This window comes from Esox lucius, chromosome 12 (genome assembly GCF_011004845.1).
Source record: "Esox lucius isolate fEsoLuc1 chromosome 12, fEsoLuc1.pri, whole genome shotgun sequence".
NCBI classification, from domain to species: Eukaryota; Metazoa; Chordata; class Actinopteri; order Esociformes; family Esocidae; genus Esox; species Esox lucius.
In genome coordinates, this window is record NC_047580.1 from 16309621 (window position 1) to 16332159 (window position 22539).

Below are 22539 nucleotides of genomic sequence, written 5' to 3' on the forward strand. Positions count from 1 at the left end.
TCTCCGGTGCCTGTCGAGGCGGCAATCCCCGAACCCGGTGGTGGACACCGGAAGTAAGGGATGCTGTCAAGCTGAAGAAGGAGTCCTATCAGGCCTGGTTGGCTTGTGGGACTCCTGAGGCAGCTGACGGGTACCGACAGGCCAAGCGGACTGCAGCCCGGGTGGTTGTGGAGGCAAAAACTCGGGCCTGGGAGGAGTTCGGTGAGGCCATGGAGAAGGACTATCGGCTGGCCTCGAAGAGATTCTGGCAAACCGTCCGGCGCCTCAGGAGAGGGAAACAGTGCCCTACCAACGCTGTTTACAGTAGAGGTGGCCAGCTGTTGACCTCAACTGGGGATGTCGTCGGGCGGTGGAAGGAGTACTTCGAGGATCTCCTCAATCCCGCCGTCACATCTTCCATTGAGGAAGCAGAGGATGAGGGCTCAGAGGTGGACTCGTCCATCACCCGGGCTGAAGTCACTGAGGTGGTCAAGAAACTCCTCGGTGGCAAGGCACCGGGGGTGGATGAGATCCGCCCTGAGTACCTCAAGTCTCTGGATGTTGTGGGGCTGTCTTGGTTGACACGCCTGTGCAACATCGCGTGGCGGTCGGGGACAGTGCCTTTGGGATGGCAGACCGGGGTGGTGGTCCCTCTTTTTAAGAAGGGGGACCGGAGGGTGTGTTCCAACTACAGGGGGATCACACTTCTCAGCCTCCCCGGGAAAGTCTATGCCAGGGTTCTGGAGAGGAGAATACGGCCGATAGTAGAACCTCGGATTCAGGAGGAACAGTGTGGTTTTCGTCCGGGCCGTGGAACACTGGACCAGCTCTATACCCTCTACGGGGTGTTGGAGGGTTCATGGGAGTTTGCCCAACCAATCCACATGTGTTTTGTGGATTTGGAGAAGGCATTCGACTGTGTCCCTCGCGGCATCCTGTGGAGAGTGCTTCGGGAATATGGGGTCCTGGGTCCTTTGCTAAGGGCTGTCAGGTCCCTGTACGACCGAAGCAGGAGCTTGGTCCGCATTGCCGGCAGTAAGTCAGACTTGTTCCCAGTGCATGTTGGACTCCGGCAGGGCTGCCCTTTGTCACCGGTTCTGTTCATAATTTTTATGGACAGAATTTCTAGACGCAGCCAGGGGCCGGAGGGTGTCAGGTTTGGGGACCACACGATTTCGTCTCTGCTCTTTGCGGATGATGTTGTCGTGTTGGCCTCTTCAAACCAGGACCTTCAGCATGCGCTGGGACGGTTTGCAGCCGAGTGTGAAGCGGTGGGGATGAGAATCAGTACCTCCAAATCTGAGGCCATGGTCCTCAGTCGGAAAAGGGTGGCTTGCTCACTTCAGGTTGGTGGAGAGTGCCTGCCTCAAGTGGAGGAGTTTAAGTATCTAGGGGTCTTGTTCACGAGTGAGGGAAGGATGGAACGGGAGATTGACAGACGGATCGGTGCAGCTTCTGCAGTAATGCGGTCGATGTATCGGTCTGTCGTGGTGAAGAAAGAGCTGAGCCGCAAGGCGAAGCTCTCGATTTACCGGTCAATCTACGTTCCTACTCTCACCTATGGTCATGAGCTTTGGGTCATGACCGAAAGGACAAGATCCCGGATACAGGCGGCCGAAATGAGCTTTCTCCGCAGGGTGGCTGGGCGTTCCCTTAGAGATAGGGTGAGAAGCTCGGTCACCCGGGAGGAGCTCGGAGTAGAGCCGCTGCTCCTCCACATCGAGAGGGGTCAGCTGAGGTGGCTTGGGCATCTGTTTCGGATGCCTCCGGAACGCCTTCCAGGGAAGGTGTTCCGGTCCCGTCCCACCGGGAGGAGACCCCGGGGAAGACCTAGGACACGCTGGAGGGACTATGTCTCCCGGCTGGCCTGGGAACGCCTCGGTGTCCCCCCGGAAGAGCTGGAGGAAGTGTCTGGGGAGAGGGAAGTCTGGGCATCCCTGCTTAGACTGCTGCCCCCGCGACCCGGCCCCGGATGAAGCGGAAGAAGATGATGATGATGATGATGACACTTTTGTTTTTTCCCCCATTTATCATGAGCTGAACTCAAAGATCTAAGGCCTATTTCTCTCAAATATTGTTCGCAAATTTGTCTAAATCTGTGTTATTGAGCACTTTGCCGAGATAATCCAACCACCTTTGAGAGAAATAGGCCTTTTGTGTACATAGAGAAAGTCTTAGATTTTTGAGTTCATCTCATGATAAATGGGGGCAAAAACAAAAGTGTTGCGTGTAAAAAAAAATTCAGTGTACATACATACTTGCATTTCGTCATGCTGTACCTATAAGGGACAGCACATCATCACAGGCTATTGGCAATTCTCAACATGAGTGGGTTGAGTCCCCTGGAGCTCAGGTTACACTCAGCCTACAGCCTACTGATATGGCTAGGGCTAAGCTTGGCAAAGTGGGTGGAGCTATTTCTTGAATGTCATTGTCCAACCCTTATAACTCAGTCTTTAAAATGTGATGTTCAGACTACAGTGACGGGGAGGGATATTTGTCTTCTGGTTTTTGTTTTGTGACTGCTTTGTCACATCTACTATCTTTCATGTTTTTTTCCTCAAAAATTTTTAAAACACATCCTTGGATACCTGTTTTTATATTGTCCGATGCTGCCCTTATGTGTTTGATTAGAAAAACTACATTCTTTGCAATGTGCTGGGGGTCTAGGGACAGTCTGTTATGTCTGGTGTCTTTTTGGATCTTAGGTATGCACTTATTTCTCTGGTGTTGGACCTACAGTATTTCAGAGGTGACTTAAACAACATATTAAACCAATACTTGGATAGACCTTCCTCCAAACAATCCTCTTAACTCTATAAATTACTTATCTATTTCATATGTGGGGAGTTCATATTAGCATTCATGAATAAAATATTTAATTGTTCTATTTAATGCAATGATCAGGATGAAAGGGGAGTTTTGCAAAGAAAGCATACAGAACCTTAGGAGGGGGTCGCTCTTCTGTCTCTGATTGGCTAGCACTGTCGGGCTCCCTGTAGCTCTTGGCGTTGGTGGCGGCAGCTCTTTGAGACCTCCTGGCTGCTTGACGGGTTCCTGCCACAACCGGTGCTACGGTGTCTTTTCGCTCTTCACCACTCGACTTTGCCCTATGTCTCTTCTGAAAGGCAACACTGACACACTATGGATGACTGATTTATATGCACACACATCAACCACCCATTCACATAAATTGGGAAATATTGCTATGGGTACAACTATACAGATGGAGAGTATAGTTGTACTCACTCACCATCTGTATAGTTGTATCCATCCCTATTTATATTAAAATCTATAGTGAGTAGGGATGGGCACGGAAGATTGAATATTCAAAACGAATTTAGTATTTGAGAACTTGTGTGTATTCAGTTTTGCGCCACTTTATTTTATTTTTTTAAATAGCCAATATTTATTTGGGGGTTGAAATATATAGACCTGAATATAATTTTTCTAAGCACTATTAAAATTCCATGAAATTTACAAAAGTTATATATATTTTTCTGTAGCATGCGCTCCATCACACTTGTTTGTTGTTTCTGATCGTGAACCAAAGCGGTAGTAGTGTGGTGAGGCCCAGTCAGTCAGAATGACGCAATATATACAGCATAGGGTACTGTTAGCAAGTGGATGAAAGAAAACTAATTCAAAGGAAGATGGAATATATTTACTGAATTAATGTTATCTACAGAAAAAATTATTTGGCCACAAAACACTACGTAAAGTTAGGCTGTTGAATTGAACTCTATGTGCAGTGTCCGCTAGCTAGAGCTACAAAGATGCACTCTCTCATTCATTTCCAACGAGAGCCAGCGAATCACAGCGACTGTAGGCAGAGCTACTCTCCAAGACAAAATCTCCCAGTGACAGTTGAGAAATGTTCTACTTTATGCTAATTTCTAGCAAGCGGCGACTACAGATGTCGCTCATTTAATTCCAGACCCAAAGGGGCGGTCCGGGACAAGGCATGCCGCAGTATGCCTTGTTATACCACGGTATACCGCAGCAAGTTGCGGTGCCGTGCGGCATGAACAAAAACATAAAATAAAAAATAAGAATGGCCATCAGGAGGCATCTGTGAGAATGTCGACACCCGCCTGAAACTGCTGTTATTCAAGCCTGCGTCTGTACAGAATAAAACATAAAAAATCTGAGAAATATTGTCTACTATAATCCTATTCATGGATTGCTATGTTGCTGTGTTTGATTCCACGATATAGGTCTACACACGTAAATCTCTTCCTTTTCGTTAATTGTAATTATTTAAACAGAAATACAATTATTTGACTGGAAATATAGTGATTAAGTATTTATGCAGGCTAATTGCAGACTTTTACCAAGTACATTACTTATTGCGTCATTGATGCCACTTTTCTGAACAAATATTTCCTGAAAACTGCATCTGTTTTAATCAATACAAACTTATTAAAATAAAAAAATAAGAAATTACCTTTCCCACCATTGATAAAGTAAAATATGCCACAGTAGACCCAAACGAAAATATAATTCAAGTGTTTAACATAGTGTTTACATGAAGGACGTTTAGTTTATTTAACAGGCAATAGGCTCCACGTTAAACCCATGTTTCATTAATATTTTCAGAGGTTAATAACGATCGATTTCCTAAAGTTTCTAATAAAATGGCGGTTGAACAGAACATGTAATTCCTTTATTTAATGTACAATGGCCTAAAGTCGACAAATTACTGTTAATTACTCCACATTAACCCAAAGAGAGAGACAGGTGAGACAAAGCGCCCGTTACAATAGTTGTACTCTCACATGCCTAATCAGTTATTAAGTAGGAATACAATGTAAAACAAACGGTAATAAGTCTCTAAATAGTTTTCAGTTTGTGAGTATAGAATTCTGACAATGGAACAATGTAATATATGCTACACCTACTTAGGAAAAGTCATCAAAGGAGGGTGTTCAAAATGGTATGTTCCAAATCAATTGCATTGACAAATAAATGAAAGTTGCGTCTAAATATCAGTATGTTTAAATTAAGTTTACAACAGTTTTACAATGCTGCAATATAGCCATATTTTGCATCATTATTATTTAATAGACAAGCACAGCCTCTTATTTGTCTTATCAAAACGGACAATATGGCGTTGCATTTCCAGAATTCCAGCCATACAGATGAGCTACTGGACATATGTTTTAGATAGCCATACTGTATAATAGCCTACATTCAAACAATAAAACACAAACTCTGTGATCCAACAAATGGTTTTTATTTAAATTTGTCAACAGAATGAGCTCTTCGGAATCTTTGTGAGCTGAGCATATACTCAGTTTAAATACTGTATAGCAACTGTTGGGCTGTCACAATTATTAGCTACATAATTGCCTTATCTAAATAATTTGAGAAAGATCGCAATTATGTTTATAGACAACAACGTTCTTGCACAATAGTTTGATTCCAAAGTCATGTTTCCAATCTGATTAAGGGATTTTGAGGTCAATGTTTGAAACGTCTCAAAAAATAGGCCACCACACAAATTATGTCGGTATCCATAGGATGTCTAGCCCACACGTGCAAAAAAACTTTTGGAAAGTTATACTATAGGCTCAGATCATTTACTGAACCTCATTTGCTGGCCTCAGTTGGACCATCAGATTTTTTTTTTTTAAAGCCAGCCAGGTTATGTCTGCTTTGTCTTCAACATTTCGGAGTCGTATCCTGGAGCTGGTGCCAGAGTGTGCTGCTTTTGATTCTCGTGCCGAGCTTAGTCACATGAATCAGTAATGTCTTATTGTGAGAGTGAGCGGAGGCTCACTGTTTCCTTGGCAACAGATCATACAGGTCACACAATATTAGACTATTTAATATGCTATTCATCTATTTACTTATTCATTTGGCATATTTCCCATATTTCCGACATTTTGGCGGTTGATATTTTCATCTGGCAGAATACACCTGATACCGGCGAAAAGCCTTTTCCGGCTAACGTTAACCCTGGTGCAGTTTTCCTTAACTGTAGGCCTAGTAATGAGGATTTGGTGTGTATAATGAGGGGAAGTCCTGGGTGATGTGATCAGGAACAGGTGTGCTTAATAGTGGAGACCATGAATGCAGCATGGTGAGAGCGGTGCCAGCAGCGGGAGGCTGGCTTGATCACGGGTGGCAGCGTGACAGTGTACTGTAAATCATCCTTTCCATTATTCATTTATCAAATGTATTGTGTTTATCAAGCAACCATGCTTTAGGCCTTTGTAAGACTATTCATGCCGATATCCTTTGATCGTAGCAAACTGGTCGACAGTGTCTCTTACTTAACCTTGTATCATCAAAATGAGATGGAAATTAAAACTAAATTCTAATGGAATTATTTAAGTAAATTTTAATTTAGTACATTTGTAGGGCCTAATAAACAAATGAAAATATTACTGCCAGTGTTCTTAGAAATAATCCTTCTACGTAGCCTATTCATGAAGGTAAAATTGCGATGTAAGTGTTTTATAGTTGTAAATTAGGTTGCACACTTGTAAAAAAATACTTGGAATTACTATTGTAAGTGTAAAAACATTTTGCAAACCTCTACAAAAACTTGGAATTACTTTTGTAGATGTATAAACATTTGCTTTATTGTAATTAACTTGATATTTGGAATCATGCAACTCATTAATAACACTTGCCAATGTAAAATACTGACGCTCAGAGTTTTGTCACAAAGGTTTTGCTAGAACTGTGACAAATTCCAAGTGTGCAAATCATTTTGTACAATTTTCCAACCATTTTATGGCAGGAGACCAATTTTCATTTTAAACTTAGGAGGACATGAGGTCCTGGTCCACACCTGAGGAGTACCAGGCTTGAAAGACCCGTTGCTGTCCCGGTCCAAAGTCAGATCAAGATCAAGATGATACCTGACGATTTCAGCTGCCACTGCACTGACACCTCCTCCTCCCCCATGTTGTCCCTGTCCTTGTCTATCTGGTCATGCTTCTGATGTCACACCCTGATGTGTTTCACCTGTTGTTTTGTCCCCGCCCCTCACCAGGTGTTCCCGGTTCCCTATTAGCCCTGTGTATTTAAACCCTGTTCTCTGTTTGGCAGTTGCCAGATCGTCTTGTCCCGTACAGTCGTTTCTAGCGTTCTATGTGTTCATCAGCCAGGCTACCTGTCCTTCTATTCCCCGGTTACGACCCTTGCCTGTTTTCCGGATTACGAGCCTGCCTGCCCTCTCCTGTACCTTCGACCATCCGAACGCCCGAGAACGAACACTGCCTGTCCCCCACCACGAGCCTGCCTGCCCTATCCTGTACCTTCGACCATCTGACCGCCCGACAACAAACCCTGCCTGTCCCCTACCACGAGCCTGCCTGCCCACTCCTGTACCTTCGACCATCTGAACGCCCGATAACGAACCCTGCCTGTCCACCACTACGAGCCTGCCCACTGCCTGGTTGTTCAATAAATACTTTGGACCGCCCTCCTCTGCCTCTGTGTCCGCATTTGGGTCCCCACCCGTTCATCGTTGTGATAGAACGATCTGGCCATGTCGGACCCAGCGGAGTTGGAACATCTACACAACGCAGTGGCCTGCCAAGGGGTCGTCGTGGGTCGACACGAGGAGGCACTCCACGGCATCGCTGAGGAACTCCGTGAGCAGAGAGTGCGCCAACAGGAGGCCAACGAATGCCTGCTGCGAAGGCTAGAGAGAATAACCCTGGCCCTGCCCGCACAGGTAGCTCCCCACCTGCCTCCTGCCCCGTCTACTCCCGATTTCCCAACGCCCCCCCCGATACCCCAAAGGGAACCATACTTACCTGCCCCCGAACGGTTCTCTGGTGACTCCAGTTATTGTGTTCCTTTTCTGTCCCAGTGCTCGCGCATCTTCGAGCTCCAGCCATCCTTGTTCCCTACGGAGAAGTCACGGGTTGCTTACATTATTGCCTTGATGTCCGGGCGGGCCTTAGCCTGGGCCACGCCGATCTGGGACCAACAATTGCCCGTCTGTTACAGCCTAGCAGCCTTTACGGCGGAGGTAAAGAAGGTTTTCGATGCCCCTCTGTCCGGCAGGGAAGCGGCACGCCAGCTCCTACGACTCCGGCAGGGCAACAGTAGCGTGCCGGATTACGCCATCAGATTCCGTACCCTGGCAGCGGAGTGTTCGTGGGGTTCTGAGGCGCTACTCGACACATTCTACAGCGGCTTGTGTGACCCCATCAAGGACGAGCTTGCTGCCCGAGAGGTGCCCACGTGTTTGGATGGTCTCGTGTCCATAGCCACTCGAATAGGTTGCCGACTGCGGGAACGGGACCGGGAGAGAGGACACCGTCAACCCGCCCAGGCACTTCCGCATCCCGGCGGGCTGGGCGGTGGAGCGTCACTGGGTCTGACGACACCACCCGAGTCCTTCCGAGACTCAACGAGGTTAACCGAAGCCCCTACACCTGAGCCCATGCAGTTGGGCAGGGCGCGTCTGACTCCGGAGGAGCGTCAACGCCGAATGCTCAGTCACAGCTGTCTCTACTGCGGAGGGCAAGGACATTATGCCGCCAGCTGTCCGTTAAAAGGGACGGGCTCACCCGTAACAGCAGGGATACGGGTGAGTCAGACCAAGACACGGTGGGCACCCACTGCGCGCTTTCCTTTTCCTGCCACTGTTATCTGGGGTTCCCAAACCCTGAGTGTCAATGTTCTTATTGATTCCGGGGCTGATGACTGTTTTATTGACACCTCCCTTCTTGCGCAGTTGGGCATCCCCTCAAGCCCCTTACAACCACCCATAGAGGCCACAGCCCTGGACGGCCGCTCTATTGGGCGGGTGTCTGAGATATCAGTTCCTGTTACCCTGACCCTATCTGGTAACCACAGTGAGGAGATCCAGTTCCTGCCCTTACGTTCCCCTAATGTTCCCATAGTGTTAGGCCACTCATGGCTTGTGAAACACAACCCCCACATTGACTGGACTACTGGCTCTGTTACAGGTTGGAGCCCCTTTTGTCTGGCACACTGTCTGAAGGCCGCTCCACAGGTTCTGACCAGGACCACCCCCCTGTCCACGGACATCGATTTGTCATCCGTCCCAACTGACTACTGGGACTTAAAGGAGGTTTTTGACAAAGCCCGGGCCACCTCCCTACCACCACACCGGCCATATGACTGCGCCATAAACCTCCACCCAGGCACGTCGCCCCCCCGTGGACGCCTGTACTCCCTGTCCGGACCTGAAACAAAGGCCATGGAGGAGTATGTGGGGACTTCTCTCAGGGCCGGGATCATCCGACCGTCTTCCTCTTCTGCTGGTGCGGGGTTTTTCTTTGTGGCCAAGAAGGATAAGACCCTGCGTCCCTGCATAGATTATCGGGGCCTGAATGACATCACGGTGAAGAACCGTTATCCACTCCCTCTGCTTGCCTCCGCATTCGAGATGCTCCAGGGTGCCACGATCTTCTCGACGCTGGACCTCCGCAATGCCTACCACCTGGTACGGATCAGAAAGGGAGATGAGTGGAAGACGGCGTTCAACACCACTAGTGGACACTATGAATACCTGGTAATGCCGTTTGGGCTGACCAACGCTCCGGCTGTCTTTCAGGCTCTGGTAAACGACGTGCTCCGGGACATGATTAACCGCTTTGTTTTCGTGTATCTGGATGACATTTTGATTTACTCCCGCTCTGCCCAGGAACACACCTCCCACGTACGACAGGTCCTTCAGCGGTTATTGGAGAACCGTCTTTTCGTTAAAGCTGAGAAGTGCAAGTTCCACCGCTCCGTCATTCCTTTCCTGGGCTACATAGTGGCTGCGGGTAGCATCCGGATGGACCCCGGCAAGGTCCAAGCCGTCACGGATTGGCCACAGCCCTCTTCACGCCTGGACCTACAGCGCTTCCTTGGCTTTGCCAATTTCTACCGGAGGTTCATCCGGGGTTACAGTGAGTTGGCTGCCCCGCTCACCGCCTTGACCTCCACTAAAGTGGCCTACCAATGGTCCCCCGCAGCATCCCGTGCCTTCGCGGTCCTCAAGCAGCGCTTCACCTCGGCCCCCATCCTGATTCACCCGGACCCGGCCCGGCAGTTTGTAGTGGAGGTGGACGCCTCCAGCGTCGGTGTAGGGGCCGTTCTGTCACAGAGATCGGACCAGGACCAGAAACTGCACCCCTGTGCTTACCTCTCCCGCCGCCTGACACCTGCTGAGGCCAACTACGACGTGGGCAACAGGGAATTGCTTGCGGTCAAGGCTGCATTGGAGGAGTGGAGACATTGGCTGGAGGGGGCGGAACAGCCCTTTCTCGTTTGGACTGACCACAAGAACCTTGAGTATCTGCGCTCGGCCCGGAGGCTCAATTCCCGCCAAGCCAGATGGGCCCTGTTCTTTGCTCGCTTCCAATTCACCCTCTCCTATCGGCCTGGCTCAAAGAACACCAAACCGGACGCGCTCTCCCGCGTGTTCGGACCTGCTGCGGACCACCAAGAGCCTGAGCGTATCCTTCCTGCCTCCTGTCTGGCTACGTCGTTGGTTTGGGGGGTGGAAGAGGCAGTACGGAATGCGCAACGGCTAAATCCGGATCCTGGGGGGGGGCCGCCTGGCCGCTTGTTTGTGCCTGACCATGTCCGGTCCAAAGTCCTGGAATGGGGCCACTCCTCGACACTTACCTGCCACCCCGGCGCCCGACGGACCTTGGCCTTCCTCCGTCAACGGTTCTGGTGCCCCACCATGGGGGTGGACGTCCCCGCTTTCGTATCCGCCTGCACGGTGTGTGCCCAAAACAAGACGTCACGCCAAGCCCCAGCCGGCCTCTTGCAACCGCTTCCGGTCCCTCGTCGCCCATGGTCACACATCTCCCTGGACTTCGTCACGGGCCTGCCTCTTTCCGACGGCAACACCGCTATCCTCACGGTGGTGGACCGGTTCACCAAAACGGCACACTTCATCCCCCTGCCCAAGCTGCCATCGGCCAAGGAGACGGCCCAACTGATGGTACAGCACGTCTTCCGTATCCACGGTCTGCCGGTTGACGTCGTCTCCGATCGGGGTCCTCAGTTCACTTCCCAGTTCTGGAGGGCTTTCTGCACCCTCATTGGTTCTTCCCTCAGTCTTTCCTCCGGTTTTCACCCCGAGTCAAACGGCCAATCGGAAAGGGCCAATCAGGACCTGGAGACGGTGCTGCGGTGTCTGGTTTCACACAACCCCGCCACATGGAGCCGGCAACTGGTATGGGTTGAGTATGCCCACAACACCCTACCCTCCTCCGCTACTGGGCTCTCCCCCTTTGAGTGCTCTCTGGGCTACCAGCCTCCGTTGTTCCCGGAGCAGGAGGAGGAGGTCGGGGTTCCATCCGCCCAGTTCTTCGTTCGGCGCTGTCGCCGGACATGGAAGCGGGCCCGTGCGGCCCTTCTGCGCACCAACGCCAGGTGCCGTCGACAGGCCGACCGCCGCAGGACCCCAGCACCCCGCTACCGTGTTGGCCAGAGGGTGTGGTTGTCCGCCCGGGACCTACCCCTTCGTGTGGAGAGCCGCAAGCTGTCTCCCCGCTTCATCGGGCCCTTTCAGATCTCTCGGGTCATCAGCCGTTCGGCTGTTCGCTTAGTGTTGCCCCGCTCCCTCCGTGTCCACCCGACCTTTCACGTGTCTCGTATCAAACCCGTCACTAACTGTCCTTTGTCTCCTCTCCCTAGGCCTGCTCCTCTCCCCCGTCTCGTGGACGGCCACCCAACCTTTTCTGTTCGGCGTCTCCTGGGGGTTCGGGCCCGGGGCCGGGGCTTCCAATACCTGGTTGACTGGGACGGCTACGGGCCGGAGGAGCGCTCCTGGGTGCCGGCTAGGGACATCCTCGACCCGAGCCTCATCGCTGACTTCCATCGTCGGTGTCCCGGTCAGCCGGGTGTGCGCCCGGGTCGGCCGCCAGGTGGCGTCCGTAGGGGGGGGGGTTCTGTCACACCCTGATGTGTTTCACCTGTTGTTTTGTCCCCGCCCCTCACCAGGTGTTCCCGGTTCCCTATTAGCCCTGTGTATTTAAACCCTGTTCTCTGTTTGGCAGTTGCCAGATCGTCTTGTCCCGTACAGTCGTTTCTAGCGTTCTATGTGTTCATCAGCCAGTCTACCTGTCCTTCTATTCCCCGGTTACGACCCTTGCCTGTTTTCCGGATTACGAGCCTGCCTGCCCTCTCCTGTACCTTCGACCATCCGAACGCCCGAGAACGAACACTGCCTGTCCCCCACCACGAGCCTGCCTGCCCTATCCTGTACCTTCGACCATCTGACCGCCCGACAACAAACCCTGCCTGTCCCCTACCACGAGCCTGCCTGCCCACTCCTGTACCTTCGACCATCTGAACGCCCGATAACGAACCCTGCCTGTCCACCACTACGAGCCTGCCCACTGCCTGGTTGTTCAATAAATACTTTGGACCGCCCTCCTCTGCCTCTGTGTCCGCATTTGGGTCCCCACCCGTTCATCGTTGTGATATCTGACCTGGACTAAGTTTAAATAGACTCTGGACTCAGCCCACATGCATTAATTAATTATTACAATTTGTACTCTTAACATGTTCACCCAGCACAGCCAAAAGAGGACTGATCACCCCTCTGAGCCTGGGTCCTCTCTAGGTTTCTTTCTAAATTTCAGCCTTCTTAGGCAGTTTTTCCTAGCCACTGAAATTTAACACTACTGTTTGCTCCTTGGGGTTTAAGGCCGGTTGTTTTGTAAAAGCACTTTGTGACAACTGCTGATGTAAAAAGGGCTTTATAAATAAATGTGATTGATTGATTGTCATTTTTTTAGGTAAAGTGGGACACTATATTATGATTAAAATTAACTATTAGACACATGAAAGTTTTAACCACATGTATTAATGAATTCAGGTGTTCAGTAAATATAAAATCCGTTATTCAGATTGGAAACATGATTATGAAATCAAAACATTGTGCAAAAAGATCCTTGTCTATAAATCCTTGTCTGTGGCTCAATTTATTTCGATCAGACAATTTAATAATTGCGACAGCCAGGTGGCCAGAGAGTACCCAGGCAGGCGCAAATCACTCTTAATGGGCGATACCTCTAGATAAAGGATGACGCTACCTGTGAATTAACTTAACAATGAGAATGATGTAATGTTCATGACATAGTTGATCACATGCAGCATGACAAAATCCGTTTTACCTCTAAACTTGGAATTGCAATCGTATTCATGAAATGCCTTTTTTAGGAGATAAACAAAATATGAAACATGTAATGTGCCTGAATAAGAAATGTTGCTAATTATTTTATAGAACCACGAAGATGATCCAGCTTCCTATGTAATTCATCAAAGGGATCACAGTAATTCATTATTAGTGAAACAAAATGAAAACGATATCTTTGATCAGAGGCGTTGCTAGGATCACAATACATTCAGGGTTTAGCACACACCCAACCCCCAACCCCCAGGGGAGGCGTCTTTGCCACACTTTTCATGGATTTGTTGTGATGCCGTGTGTTGCTCTAACCACCGTCTTATCGGTTTTTAATATACACTCACCTAAAGGATTATTAGGAACACCTGTTCAATTTCTCATTGATGCAATTATCTAATCAACCAATCACATGGCAGTTGCTTAAATGCATTTAGGGGTGTGGTCCTGGTCAAGACAATCTCCTGAACTCCAAACTGAATGTCAGAATGGGAAAGAAAGGTGATTTAAGCAATTTTGAGTGTGGCATGGTTGTTGGTGCCAGACGGGCCGGTCTGAGTATTTCACAATCTGCTCAGTTACTGGGATTTTCCCGCACAACCATTTCTAGGGTTTACAAAGAATGGTGTGAAAAGGGAAAAACATCCAGTATGCTGCAGTCCTGTGGGCGAAAATGCCTTGTTGATGCTAGAGGTCAGAGGAGAATGGGCCGACTGATTCCAAGTTGATAGAAGAGCAACTTTGACTGAAATAACCACTCGTTACAACCGAGGTATGCAGCAAAGCATTTGTGAAGCCACAACACGCACAACCTTGAGGCGGATGGGCTACAACAGCAGAAGACCCCACCGGGTACCACTCATCTCCACTACAAATAGGAAAAAGAGGCTACAATTTGCACGAGCTCACCAAAATTGGACAGTTGAAGACTGGAAGAATGTTGCCTGGTCTGATGAGTCTCGATTTCGGTAGAGTCAGAATTTGGCGTAAACAAAATGTGAACATGGATCCATCATGCCTTGTTACCACCGTGCAGGCTGGTGGTTGTGGTGTAATGGTGTGGGGGATGTTTTCTTGGCACACTTTAGGCCCATTAGTGCCAATTGGGCATTGTTTAAATGCTACGGCCTACCTGAGCATTGTTTCTGACCATGTCCATCCCTTTATGACCACCATGTACCCATCCTCTGATGGCTACTTCCAGCAGGATAATGCACCATGTCACAAAGCTCGAACCATTTCAAATTGGTTTCTTGAACATGACAATGAGTTCACTGTACTGAAATGGCCCCCACAGTCACCAGATCTTAACCCAATAGAGCATTTTTGGGATGTGGTGGAACGGGAGCTTCATGCCCTGGATGTGCATCCCACAAATCTCCATCAACTGCAAGATGCTATCCTATCAATTTGAGCCAACATTTCTGAAGAATGCTTTCAGCACCTTGTTGAATCAATGCCACGTAGAATTAAGGCAGTTCTGAAGGTGAAAGGGGGTCAAACACAGTATTAGTATGGTGTTCCTAATAATCCTTTAGGTGAGTGTATATTAGGTCTACATTAGTTGTGACATCTCTCTGGAACCTGAAATATTCCCAAACAACAGAAGATAATAAATTTTTGGCACAAAATCATCCCTAGTCTCTATCTCATTATCCTCTGGGTTCATTTTCTTAATCGATCCTCTACCCCTCCTTAACAGCAAGCCCTACTCCCCACTATTCTTTCGCGGTGGGCTCTATGCCACATCTTCATGTTTCTGACTGGTTAATTTGATGTTCAGAGTACCAGCACAGCTGGTATCTTTCCCCGACCCGCGTATGTTGTTACTTTATTGGGTTGTGGATATTTCGTTAATTATAGAGCCATCACGGAATTGGGATGTTTTAAGAAAACTCACTTTAATAAATTGGGACGAGTCAGAGGCATGAACAGAACAATGTGTTGTATCGTTTGATTGACCGATTTGAGACATACAGCTGGACATTTGAATTTCTATTGTCTTAAAATAGCAAAAGGTAGAGGAAGATGTGTTGTAAAAGCACTTGAAGATTGTGTACTGTAGACTGACACGATCGTGTCGTTTGCTTGCCAGACACCAACCTTTATACTAATAATCTGGAATTGCAATTTGAACATGTGCAATTTCAAACGCGCTGAATGCTGCGATTTTGGCTTTTTATTTTTATGCTCAATCAAAATGATAATTTTTACTGGTGCAATATCATATTCGTATTTGTAAAAATTTCATTACGAGTTGATTTTAGAATCAGTTTGCCTACTTAAAATAATAATTCACATTATTAGTATAAAGGTTGGAGTCCAACAAGCGAGCCGCACAATTCGATTGCCACGATTAGGGCTTGTTGTTGAGAAGAGGAGTTGAAGAGTTGATGCAACAATTAAGCGACTAACGCATTTGTCTATTAAATAGATTATTAGAGTAAACTCTGACAGCCTATTTGCCAACTGTCATAAGATGTTTTTCTACCATGCCTTACTTCAAAACTATGATCGTAACAAATAATTCCGCCTTATATTTTATAATTTCTTAAGGTAATTCAAATGCTTAAACAAATACTATTTATTTCTGTGTAGGCTATTGGTGTATTTCTTTATTATAACATATCATTGATGAAGTTGCAACTAAAAACATCTCGCTTTAAAAATCATCATAACCTGTTATGTTAGGAGAACATTCTGAACATTGTATGTACTGTCGTTTAGAAAACGGTTTTCAAGAAAAAATAGCATGTTCAGCGTTCTAGCTCCCAAATGTGATTGGAATAGTGCAATCACAGTTTGACGCGATCTACCTGATCTTACCGCGGTAAGAAAACTCTGGAAATAAATGAGCAACATCTGTATGAATGGCAGGGCAGAAGTTCTCTGCATCTTGAAGTCCCTTCTCTTTTCTAACCTCCTTCCTATTGTGCATCCTGTTGCAATGTATTATCCAGGTAAGCGACACACACGCACTCGGCCATCCACGTGATTCATCAGACCAGGCCACCTTCTTCCAATGCTCCGTGGACCAGTTCTGATGCTCACATACCCATTTGTAGGCGCTTTCAGTAGTGGACAGAGGTCAGCATGGGCACCCTGACAGGTCTGCACAGCCCTACACGCAACAAACTGTGATGCACTGTGTTCTGACACCTTACTATTAGCGCCAGCATTAACTTTTTCTGCAATTTGAACTACAGTAGATTGTTTGTTGGATCGGACCACACAGGCCAGCCTTTGATCCCCACGTGCATCACCACTTTTGATAGGTACTGAACACTGCAAACCAGGAACACCCTACAACGGCTGTAGTTTGGAGATGCTCTGATTTAGTCGTCTAGCCATCACAATGTGGCCCTTGTCAAAGCAGCTCAGATCCTTAAGCTTGCCCATTTTTCCTGCTTCTAACACATCACCTTTGAGGACAGAATGTTCACTTGCTGCCTACTGAATCCCACCCACTGACAGGAGCCATGATAACGAGATTATCAATGTTATTCACTTCACCTGTCAGTGGTCATAATGTTATTGCTGATCGGTGTATTAAAGCTGTAATTCCTAAACCCTTTCCCAATTAGGATGTGAATACATTCACATCAAAGCTGAGAGACTGCAATTTAAGCCTGTAACTGTAACTTCACTATATTTTGGTAAACTGCCAAAATAACAAAACTTGTGTCAGTGTCAAATGATATCCAGACCTAACTGTAGCTGGCTAGCTTAGCTAACTAGCTTATTAGACTCCTCCATCCAATTAACTCAATACTACATGTTGATAAATATTGTCTTTTAGTTCTGTAGACGAGTTTTGTGTTTTTACCACTCTGATTGCTCCATATGCGCGGTTGCACTTTTGTCACACGAACGGCCATTAAGCCAATGATCATGGGAACTACACCCACTCCTTTGCATGTTATGTAGTAGCGCTCATGTTGTATTGTTCGTTTTTAAAAACGTATTTCGGTTAACCCGAATACTACTCAAATAATAACACATACTAATCAGATAGTAAAATCTTGACCAATGCACATTCCTAACAATAAGTGGTGTTATGTATGATTCCTATTGAGGCAATTAAATGGCATCAAATCTATGTTGCGTCCTCTATCCAGCTCGATTGGTGAAACAGACCAGTACTGAGAATAAAAGGTAGATAAAGTCACATTGTATTCTATACAATCCTACAGAGCCAGAGCTGGTTTCAATCCTCCGACCCAGAAGTTTACACTGGCACACTGATAAAACACCTTGGACTGTCAGTCTCACCTTCTTTAGCTTGGCATTCTCCTTCACAGGTTTGGGCAAGGTAGGTGGTAAGTCAGGGGACTCGTCTAACAGAGAAGACAGAGTTAACTCAAAACAGACTTTGTTCACAGAAGCAAACTGAACGTTTAGTGTTTTTTGTGGTTAGTTCAGTCTCAACGATTAACAAAATAATTGCGGTATTTCATTTTTTATTGTTTTCATTATTTTAGTGTTTTGCTATTTTTTTTTTATCATGAAATGTCTTCTTGGGTTAGTTGGATTTCCTGCATTTTGCAGTTTCTCCTTTCTTCATCTTAAAGAAGTTTAATGCTGGCCGTGGCCAACACAAATCTAAATGCTTTGAGAGGCTGAATTAATTTGGTATGTGGTAGAATGAATGTGGAAGGCAACCAATTTGGCAACAAAATAAGAACCCCATAATGATAGTGACTGGCCAACAAATCAGTAATCACCATCATTTATTCACATTCTAACTTAAATAAATTATTTTGGTGTTTGTTTTCATGAAATGACTGTATGATTCCATTAAAGTCATCATTATATCATTATATTCTCTGCTCAGTAGCTGTTGCCTCGATGTGCTTTCAGTTTCACATCGATATTTATTCGGTATTTATTAGCAAATGTCTATTTCTGCCCTATTTTGGACTGCATTCTTCTTCCCCTTATACTGTAGGTTTTGCAATAAGGATAAAAACCCAAATACCTTGAAAGTAAAAGTATTAACACTGATTGGATAAGTTTAGGGCTGTGGTTTGTGTTAGTTATAACATGCTAACATTTTCTTTATAAATGGAATGACACAAATTAAACCACTATAGTTCAATAAGTTATTTAATAATAGACGAGTTGGTTAATTGCCTAGCACTATAGCTACAAATGCTGGCATTAATAATTTTCTTTCACATTGCTTTAACATATTAAGGATGGTTCCTGCAACTACGGTAGATGTGTAGCCAGGCCTGCCCAGTAGTGGAAAGGTCAAGTGACCATGCATACATGTGGTGTTGAGAGCAGGGCCGGGGACGTGACGCCGGGGACGTCGGCTGTAGTCGGTCACTTTGGGCTTGGGCTTCCTGCTGGACTCTCTGAGCCAGCTAACCTCCGTCATGGCATCAGTGTCCGTGTCGCTGAACAGGTGCTTCTTCACTTGGCGCCGTAGAGCAGACACCTGTGATCACACACCCAAGTACAGGCAAGATACAGTAGAAGGGCTCTAAATGGGCATTTTTACAAGGAGCACATGGGCTAACAAGCTGAAAATTTTAGTCGCACAGAAATACATTAGGAGCACAATAAAATTGTTGAGAGTTTTGTCTCAGGTGCAGACAATTTTCACAACAATTATGAACAATAACAGAGAGCTAAAAACATTCTAGACATGAATGTGTATTCCGCAGGGGACTAAAACACTGTCCGCTCCTATCAGCTGATAAACAAACATGCAAACGACAGACAGTGCAAGAAACATAGTGAAAATTAGTGCTCACAAGGAGAGCAGTTGAGAGCTTTTGTTTCTATGTTGCGCAATTTGAGTTCTTATGCTCTTCATTATTTGAATGAACAACGTTCTGCTAAGATCAAACAGTCACGTTCATCCCCTGAGGTGGTTCCGGTCTCTGATCAAGCCAGGCTATGATTGGCTCATTGAGTTGCGCAGTGCCTTATGGTATCAGCAGTAATTTGTGGGATTTCCAAATATGAATCTTAACCGCAGAAACACTACAACCCCGGTTTTGTTTTTCTGGGTACAAAAAACAATTTTATATATTTGCACACCTACATTATTTGTTGCATTTGCAATTGGAATTGTCACTGTAGAGCGCTGGACAGTTGACACCATTACACACTCAGATAAGACCACAACATAAACTTGCTGTAAATAAGAATGTGTTCTCAGTCAACTTACCTGGTAAAATAAGGGGGACATTTTTTCATACAAAATGTAAAAGAAACACATATACATACACATTGGCAAAGTTTCCACCTGTACATTTAAACGTTCTCTCAACACACTGCGTCAACAATGTTGTTTGCATCCATACCTTGATGGCTTGGCCCTTGGTGGTAGAGTTGGGCAAAGCCCAGGAGTTGTTGTTGGCACTGGATTGAAAAACAGAACTGGGTGACAATTTGATAATTTCCTGATTTTAACACTAGAGGGCACTATAACCAAACAGACCCAAGAACTCAACATATTTCACTCTTCATCTCTTTCACAACTTTCTCCTTGTCACCTTATTGGATGAGAACTTTTCAATCTCTTTTGAGAAGGGGACAAGGAGAGAGAATAAATGAATCATGGTAAGACTAACTGAGCCACAGGCAAACAACCAAATGAGTAATTCCTTCAAACAGCTCCTACCTGCTATCAATAGCAAAGGTGTCTGAGGACTTTGTTCTGTTCCCCTTAAAAGAGCAATGCATTAAAATCCATCATCCACAAAGGCATGAAAACAATCCGGACTGGCAAACAGACCAGAGTTCAAACACTTTTTAAAGACGTTCAGATGCTCTCAGAGGCATAGTGGTCAATGCCTTGCAAAATTTTGAATATTTGAAAGGGCTTTCTTTAATTGCTTCCTCAGCAAAAGGCACAACTTAGGTATTTTAAATTATTTAATTAAGTATCTGAACAAAAGTCGGCTGACAAAGACTAGGCAAATTCATTTAGGACTTGATTAATGCTAATCTATTTATTTACCCCAGTGCTCCTAGGTGTGTCGACTTCGAATGCAAACACATCCCCTCTATTGAAAGAAAAAATAGAAGTAATCAGGACTTTATTGAAAGGATATCGAAATGATACAGACCCTTTGTAGAACATGACTGGACAAAACACATTACCCTTGTCGTTCTACACGGGGCTTCTTGGAGTTAGTGTAGGACTTCATATATCCTGGGCCTTTACCAGTTCCCACCTATAAGAGAAAAGATTAGGCTTAACAGCTTCAGAATGCACCATGGGAAAACATGTTGAATACAACCCTAACAAATCCTGCATGTCCTGCTACCTCATTTCATCATCATAAGGAGTATTACTGATCTTGTTTAGCAATTAGAAAACTGCCCACTGGCAAGCACTCACCACTGATGGCGGCAACCAACTCCTTTCAAAAACAGATCTGCTACAATGAAAATAAAACTGTAATTATCACACTATTGCCAGCGATTAAACCCCATTCTCCTACGGTAGAATCATAGCAACCCAGTCAGCATGATTCCAACTTCCACACACAACCCCATGCTACGTCCCCTGGTTTTGATTGAACTGTGTGGCTGCGGTACCTGTTACTGGGTGAAGGAGCCCAGCCTGGTTCTTTAGTGTTTATGGCTGCCCTGCTCTTGTACTGGCTGGAGATGAACTTCATCATGGTGCCCGTCACCCCCGCTTCTCTCTACAGACAATGGTGGGAGTACACAAAGTGTGTTTATTATTATTATTACCCCAATATTAGTACTGCATTACTATAAATAACACTCCTACTAAACTTAAGACAGTCAAAAGAAATTCAATGAGAATACGAATGATTTTCATACTACAGTTAAATTGCACTTAACGTCCTTACCTTGTCTTTACTGGAGTTTGACTCAGTGGTCTTCATCTGCTTCACCGGTGTGTTAGGTGTTGTCCTCTCCTGTAGATCTTTAGCTTGGGGGGTTTTGACAGGGGCTTTCCCTGGGGTGGCTTTAGCTTCATTTGACATCTTGCTTTTAGGTTTCCCCTCGGCCTGAAGTCTTCCTGCTTGCTGCTGTGACTCTTTGGCACCTCTCACTGTAGGCTCAACTCGCTCCTCAGGCCCTCTTCCCTGGACTTTACATCGCTCCTTAGCCACTCTTCCCTGGACCCCACTTCGCTCCTCAGGCTTTGTCCCCGGGACCCCACCTCGTTCCTCAGCCCCTCTTCCCTGGACTCTACATCGCTCCTTAGCCACTCTTCCCTGGACCCCACCTCGCTCCTCAGGCTTTGTCCCCTGGACCCCACCTCGCTCCTCAGGCTTTGTCCCCGGGACCCCACCTCGCTCCTCAGCCCCTCTTCCCTGGACTCTACATCGCTCCTTAGCCACTCTTCCCTGGACCCCACCTCGCTCCTCAGGCTTTGTCCCCTGGACCCCACCTCGCTCCTCAGGCTTTGTCCCCGGGACCCCACCTCGCTCCTCAGGCTTTGTTCCCTGGACCCCACATTGCTTTTGGGCCTCTCTGCGCTGGGCTCCATCTGGCTTTTCAGGCCCTCCTCTCTGGCATCCAGTTCTCTCTTCAGGCCAAGTACCCTGGTCCCTCTCATGGAGGACCTCTTCCAGACGCTGGTTGAGTTGGGCGTAGGGCTGCCTGTTGCTAACTGCTGACCCAGGGACTGAACCCGAACCTTTCTGGGCAGGTGACTGGAGCTGCTGTTGGTCTGGAAAACAGAGGGACACGTTCTCAGTAACACCAAAACACAACAGGGTAGATATCGATGATTATGTGGTAGCAATATCAATCTGTTTTCAAAATCGGACAAACGTTTGTGCATAGATGTGCAGTTTTTTTCCCTTTATACTCAAATGAAAATTTGGAAAGGTTTCAGCATTAAACTAAACTTTTAGACAATTATAAATATGGTCTGCTGGACACTCATGTTATCATTAGGCATGTCAAGGCTAGAGGCAGCGGCAATAAGCAATTTGGATAGTGTGTAATTATTAAATCTTACCTAGTTATTTATGAATGAAAACTTTCTATGCAGGACCAGCCTTAAAGAATCTTAATATTTTTCAAGGCAGGTCTGATTAGTAAATACTGATTCATGATAGTACATTTTGATTCCCCCCGGCCTCGGACCAAATGGCAATGCCCACACACACCCCGTAACAAATAGGCAAATGCCTTTTCAGCTAATAATGATGATGGTTAAAGGTCGCCTTTGTGGGAATTGTAGATTATAGAATGTTATTGGTACTGGGTCAGCTGCTGCTCTTCAATCACTAACATGTGATGTACAATCACCATTCTAAAAATATAGCATTAAAATGTAAGATAATGTATCAAGGAATGTACCATATAGCCAAAGTAGTTTTATCAACATTGCTGTACCCTGAATTAGTTTTGAGGTGCTCATTTTGGGGGGGGGTTTGGGGGGGAGGGGGTAACGATTATATGTGTCTCTTAAATTACAGGAT

At 46.4% G+C, this 22539-nt stretch overlaps 1 protein-coding gene across 1 annotated transcript in view; it reads right to left on the reverse strand.

The window, feature by feature from the left end:
* The window catches only part of sycp2 (synaptonemal complex protein 2), a 50767-nt gene that overhangs the window by 15316 nt on the left and 12912 nt on the right, over positions 1 to 22539 (reverse strand). Inside the window, exons 22-31 of the mRNA XM_020051437.3 lie at positions 20950 to 21779; positions 20669 to 20778; positions 20469 to 20508; positions 20228 to 20301; positions 20085 to 20130; positions 19746 to 19789; positions 19426 to 19483; positions 18380 to 18551; positions 17381 to 17445; positions 2924 to 3100 (exon numbers count right to left, since the gene is read on the reverse strand). Coding sequence (XP_019906996.3) covers positions 2924 to 3100; positions 17381 to 17445; positions 18380 to 18551; positions 19426 to 19483; positions 19746 to 19789; positions 20085 to 20130; positions 20228 to 20301; positions 20469 to 20508; positions 20669 to 20778; positions 20950 to 21779 — 1616 coding nt within the window. The remainder of the gene's footprint in view (positions 1 to 2923; positions 3101 to 17380; positions 17446 to 18379; positions 18552 to 19425; positions 19484 to 19745; positions 19790 to 20084; positions 20131 to 20227; positions 20302 to 20468; positions 20509 to 20668; positions 20779 to 20949; positions 21780 to 22539) is intronic.